Genomic DNA, 6,594 nt, shown 5'->3' on the forward strand with positions numbered 1-6,594 from the left:
TGAGCTTTCAGTTCTCTTTCCATATTTTTGTCTTTCCATCATCAGTCTGAGTGATTGTTTGGAACCGTTTTCCACACTAAAAGGAATTTGTTTGTTTTCATCTGTCTACTGAAAGCCCAATTGCTTTTTGATCTCTGCTGTTGAATTCCGGACTCTTCAAACTATTGTCATCATATATATTGTTGTACTACTATATTTTATATTTCTCAGGCCATCTTTTCAATAGCCCTTTTGAATGTGCCCTTTTGAAAGTGTTTTCATGAAATTATTTCAGGCTTTCTTTGGAGCATGAATATTGCTTTGTTTAAAGCTTTATCAAGTGCCGTTCCAAACTATCTGTATATACATTTTTATGACAGTTCTCTTTTCCCACTTACACATTGGTGTCCCTGAGGAGACAGGTTACATGAGCTCTCCCCCCTCTAGCCTGCACTATACTGTTACCATTTCCATTGCCTGTTTTACATATTTGGCTGTATTTCTAAAGAATTGTTCTTACTCTTCCCGAGATAAACCTTTTTTTGTGTGTTACATTTAACTCAGAGGAGTTGGGGAGTGATGAAGATGACATTGATGAAGATGGTCAAGAATATCTAGAAATTCTAGCAAAACAGGCAGGTGAAGATGGAGATGATGAAGACTGGGAAGAAGATGATGCTGAAGAGACTGCTTTGGAAGGCTACTCCACGATTATTGATGATGAAGACAACCCTATTGATGAATATCAGATATTTAAAACAATTTTTCAGAGTAAGTAACTATATTTCCTTTCCTGGACAACAAGTTACATTTTAACTTTAGAGTGTACTGTTATAAACTAGAACCTGTTGAAAACTTCCAAACAGGCTTTCCAATATATGCTTGAAACAGTTCTTCCTTTGGAAAGGAGAAGCCATCAGTAAACCTTCAGAACAGGGGGAGATGCTTGAATGAATTTACAGTGGTAGGGAAGAGGTCAGAGGTTTTACTGTTGTTTTTAAATGTCTTGATTTGTGTAACCACAACAGACTATTATCGTGACTAAAACAGCAGTGGGTTAATAGTCTTTTGAGCTACAAAACATTTTACTCAACGCTTTCCTTTTACTTATTATGTTTTCTTTTGCAGCAATTCAGAGCCGTAACCCTGTGTGGTACCAAGCCTTGACACAGGGTCTTAACGAAGAACAAAGAAAACAGTTGCAGGACATAGCAACTCTGGCAGATCAGAGGCGGGCAGCACATGGTATTTTCCCCCTTTCATACCATTAATGGCTTCCTTTGCTGTTTGAGTGCTCTGGATGTGCTCAAGAAGCATAATATAGAGAATGCCTATAATTCAAGCCTGATAATGTCTTCATCAAAGCAGGGTTGTTTTGCACTCCAGAGGTGTTTGAAATCTCTTAAGGTGGACAGGTCACAAAGCCTCACTGCACAAACTGTATGGCATTGCCAGAGGCGTAAGGAATGATAGAAATGGCCTGGTGAAGTGGCCAAGGACATAAAAGCAAATTGTCCTAATTGCTTGGATTTGAAAACAATTGATTTGATTACCTGAAGGTAGATGAACTCCAGGTATGTTAACAGACACATCAAGTGGCTGATAAATTATTTCCTGGCATATGACCTAGTCCAGCTGGGATAGACAATGATTCTATGGACAGGAGAATACTAAATTATGGAAGCAGTATTCGTCTGTAAAGCCACATTATTAAGCCCATTAAATATTTTAGAATGTTAAACTTAGTTACAGATAATACAGATCTAAAAATCTATGGTGTTTTTTTTCTTTTTACGTTTTCCCTTACTTTTGAGAGTAAGCCAATATATATCACTCCCTAAAACCAAGACTGAATTTTGGGAGATCAGTCCAGCCTCATATCCCATGTCTTACTGAACAATTGCTACAGGTATTTCAAAACAGAAGTTCAGAATTTTTTCAATAAAAATATTGGTAGTAAGAACACACATTTAATACGTACTTACGGGAAACCAGCCCACGTTACCTCACAAAGTTTGTAAGTGTCCAGAAGGATCCAGTTTTAACTCTTATAAAATACAGTTTCACTGTGTCCCCTGTCAAGCACTAGACATTGTACTGATGAGATTATATACTACTTCTGCATTTTATGGAGGATAAAAAAGGTTTGGCTTTTTTTTTTTTTTGTACTGCTTTTTCATAGAGCAAATTAGGTTCAGGTTGTGAAGTTTAGCTTAAGCAACTAGATCCTTACAGGACATTCTTGCCTACTGTCCAAGCACACTGATACTCCATTTAGGCCACCTACCTCACTTGAGGACATCCTGTTAGAAGGTTTTTGGAATATAGTTCTCCCTCATGAATGTAGCTTAAAAGAATTTCCATATGCTAAGAGATTTGTCTGCTATGGAGCTGTGAGAGGGTTTCCCCCCAGGCTTCACGAGCCATGGCAACATTTTTCTGGCCTGTTTCCAGAGAAACAGAGACACAATGCAGATTTTCTAAACAATATGAGCTGTCCTCTAATCCCAGAGAGATTGCAACTGTTTTGAGATAGGAGAAAGCTCTTAGACCAATGTAAGGCATTAGTAAGTCTTGTTATCTTGACCTGGGAATAATACAAACCACCTTCTGCACTATCCAGATTGATTAAAGGTACAACCTAAATTACCAACCTAATTTTCAGTTGTCCATGTATTAGAGCTTGTAAAAACCTGTTTTACAGTAAAACCTGTCTTACTGTAGTCTTCGAAGGATGGTAAAACCAGACACCTTAACTATTGCTTGTAGTTACAGTGATGGATTTGTGGACCTCAGATGGCTACAGATCTTAAGGACTGGTTGAAAATGGAAAGTGATGAATGTGTTAGTTTTCTGTCAGAATTATATTGTATGGTCCAGTGACCTAAAAGCCAAATTACCTGCTTGGGTAGGAATGTGTATCCTAAAAACTACATTTCTGGTGCTCCAGTGGCTATTTCTGCTTGTATTGTTGAGTTGAGATAGGAACACAGGAAACTTAGCTAATACTTCTGTATGCTTTTTTTGTACATGTGCTCTGTTACTGAATTGACTGCAAAGTCTATTGATGTTAACCAGAAAGAATTAGATGCCTTTGGCGAGTTAAAAAGTGCAGCATTCATTCAGGTCCTGTTTCTGAAATGTGAAAATTACATAGTTGTGTCCAAAAGCTAAAGTGTGGGCTTTTTAAAATTACAAATTCATTTTTAAGCATGTCTATAACAATATTGAGAAATTAAAATAAGTAAATAATCTGTCCATCTGTTCTTTGGGGCCTGGCATATTTCTACTTTGTGGATGCTCATTCCTTTCTCGGGTAACCCCAGATTAAACCTCTTATCTCTGAGAGACTCAAAATGATCAGTCACAGAATCTTGATCTGTCTTTCCCACTACACTACACATGCACTGAAATGTCTTCCTTTTGTTTTTTTTTTGTTTTGTTTTAGAATCCAAAATGATTGAAAAGCATGGAGGATACAAATTCAATGCTCCAGTTGTGCCAACTTCATTTAATTTTGGAGGCCCTGCCCCAGGAATGAATTGAATTATCACTTTTCCTGCTACTGTGTGATTGTAGTGAAGAGCTTGTGTTCCTCCCAATAGTGGTTCCAGAACTGGTTCATGTTATCTACAACTCACTCTAAACTAATTTATAAATAGATTGGACAAAAGCCCCAGAAGTGGGACCTGATCGTACAACCTAATACTGGAAAGCAAACCAGAGGTTTTATTGAAGATAGGAAGAATCTGAATTTAAAGCTTCAAATGACACACTTTGGAGATCGGAAATCAAGAGGGGATGTCATGAAGGCAGCTTTTCTTTTTCTGAGGAAAAACAAAATAGACATGGGCTGCAGGACTATTTAAAATGTCTCATTTACAGTACAGAGTAGAAGGCAGACAATTTTTACACCTGTGGCAGTATGAGTATTGGCCCAGTTTATTTCCCTTTTATCCATACTATTGGGTGTCTATTCTTTTAATGTAAATAAGATAAGGTAATCAGATAGCCTTACTTAATCTTCATCATTTCCATTTATCAAGATTGTTCATATGTAGAATATTGGACACTTAATGTAGCACTACATAACTGATAAATCTGTAAATGAATTAGCACTTTCATATTGAAACAAGCCTGCTAGCCTATGTACAAAAATAGCAAAAATGTTTGCTGTTTATAAAAATAAAAAATAAGGGATGTACTGGGGAAAATAATTTCAAGTTAATAATTTAAAATGAACTAGCAGTTTTGTACCTGGTGACTTTGTGGTGCAGTCACCTCTGGTTGTGACTTGAATTCGGTTATGTAAAAAGGGGTTAGTGATATTTCATTGCTGCTAAAGAAAAAATAGCAACACCCTCCGTGTCCTTTGTTTTTTTTAAAGATGTCACTGTACAAGGTAGAGAATTGATACAAATGTGTACTGTAAGCACAAAGAAAAAAGTTATCCTTTTAGGTAAATGAGGTGTGAAGATCTTAAGGTCAATTGAAGTGTGTAGATGAAACATCTACATATGCAATCTATTAAAAACATGACAACGTCATTGGCTGATCTGGGCTATGGTGTATAAAAGCAATTTTTTTGCCCCAACTGTGCAAAATAGTCTTTTTCCAGCTCATGGTAGTGCAGGTGCACTACTCCTGCATTTCATTCCCTCTCTTTTTGCACTTGGCAGCATTAGTGTGTGCTGTTGTCTGCCTGATCCAGACAGTGTATTTGAAGTTTTGCCAATCTTTCATTTTTGAAGCCACAATTTTCTTCCTTCAAAGTTGCTATAGTAACTAGTATTTTAGCTAGAGAGGCAAAATACAGTTCCCTCTGGGACCACTATCAAAACCACTGTATGAAGAAGCCAGCAGGGAGATGCTGTGAACGGGTTGGCTTAAATGCCCCCTTTTTCTTTTCTAAAAGCAAAAATCCATTGGCGTTTGATCTTGCCTTGAGATCATTGGTGTCAGGTCTTTTAAATCAAATGTTTGGGTTGGTTTTTTTTTTCTTTAGGCTGTTTTTATATAAAAATGTCACCTGCTGTTACAATTGATATTAAACGAGCTACCTTTAATTTAATGTAAGCCTCCAAAATTTAAATACAGGTTAAAAAATAAACTTTTTATCTGTAAAAATGAAATGCACATATATATATATTATGATACTCAAAATGCAGTCTTCAGAAAATTGGTTTGTGTGGTGTGGTTTTTTGCATCAGCAGAGTAGCAAGATTTCGTGGTTTGGGGTTTCCTTCTGAGCTGACCAGCACCACACTCTGCCTTCCACTGGTGCACAGCTGCTTCCCCGGGCACTGGAAGGGCTTTTCCAGTCTCTCCTCTCCCAGCTGCTCCACCAAACACTTCCCTGCGCACAGGTTGCAAAGGGGAGAGGCTGAGCCAGAGCTGCAATGCTGTGTTGCCCTAGGGATTACCAAAGGGATACTTGAAAAGCAAAGTGTGGACTAAGGGAATATTGCACCTGATGTGAAAAAGCCGAAAAGGTTGAAGCCTTGGATGGAGTATCCATCCTTGGAATGGTAGGAGAACCATGGTGGTACTTGTGCACCTGTAGCTGACTGGCCAAGGCCACAGAGCAGGGCTGGGTTGGGTTTTTGGTGAGTGTGTAACTCATGGGCACGTCCAGGTGTGCTCTGGCCCTCAGGTCACCTCTAGACAAGGTTTTATTTTTGTAGTAAAAGGTGACAGAGCTTGCCTTCTGCTGTGCATTCCTCGACCTTGGAAACACCCAGTTGGACAGAAATCATTTCTGAGCATCTGCTGGTTGGGTATCTGCCTATCTTGGTATGCATCCAAAATATGTAAGAGAACCTCTGAGGGCAGATGAGCCACTTGTGCCTCGTGGCACAAGGCGTGAGACAGCAGCAGTGAGAAGGCTTTATCCATAAAGCAGATGGCAAAAGAATTGGGGGAAATCACCAATTGCAGTGCCATTGTCAGTTCTGGAACAGATATTTTTCAAGTCACAAGTCAAGGGAAGAATGCTATCTTGGTGTGAGGAATACAGTCTTAATTCAAGGGTGCTTTTATGTGTCACTAGGCTGGTTAGCGAGGAGCATCTTTTTTAAGAATGACCTAGAACTTTGTTTTCCTTTGCTCCAAGAAATGTATTTATATAAATTGCAAAACAACTTTGCATTGTTGTTGGTGGTGATAGTGCATTTTGTGATGCAATATATCAATTTCAGTGATACACATGTCAAATTTCAAACTGATCTTCCTCCTAGAACTTGCAGTTATCCAAACCATTTTCAAGGATAATGCAACTCTGAAGGAAGGGCTGGGAAATTCAAAGCCTCTGTTTTTTTCTATTATGGAAGATCTCCTTGGATTAATAAACATCTAAAGCAAATCCTTATCTTCACTTATTTCAGTGTGGTGTTTTGAATGTAGCTGTATTTTTGAAGTGTAGTTCCTGTTCTAGTTACATAGCTCTAAGGTTTGTATTTCCCTAATATTTCTTCAACCAAATATTAGGCACAACCACAGTTCTCTTTACTGGGTTAAATGTAAAAAAACAGACACTTCTTTAAAATTTTGGCATACTGGGTAATTTTTTCCTAAATCACTATCTTAAAAGAATTATTAATAGGTGTCAGCATAGTA

General features: G+C 38.0%; 1 protein-coding gene across 1 annotated transcript in view; it reads left to right on the plus strand.

Moving 5' to 3' along the window:
• Positions 1-6,346, plus strand: part of IPO7 (importin 7) — a 35,606-nt gene extending 29,260 nt beyond the window's left edge. The window contains exons 23-25 of the mRNA XM_027737366.2: positions 544-750; positions 1,108-1,224; positions 3,428-6,346. Coding sequence (XP_027593167.1) covers positions 544-750; positions 1,108-1,224; positions 3,428-3,525 — 422 coding nt within the window. The 3' untranslated portion in view covers positions 3,526-6,346. The remainder of the gene's footprint in view (positions 1-543; positions 751-1,107; positions 1,225-3,427) is intronic.
• The last annotated feature ends 248 nt before the right edge of the window (positions 6,347-6,594 follow it).

This window comes from Pipra filicauda, unplaced genomic scaffold (assembly GCF_003945595.2).
Source record: "Pipra filicauda isolate LSUMZ 115617 unplaced genomic scaffold, ASM394559v2 scaffold26_size5592650_pilon, whole genome shotgun sequence".
NCBI lineage: Eukaryota > Metazoa > Chordata > Aves > Passeriformes > Pipridae > Pipra > Pipra filicauda.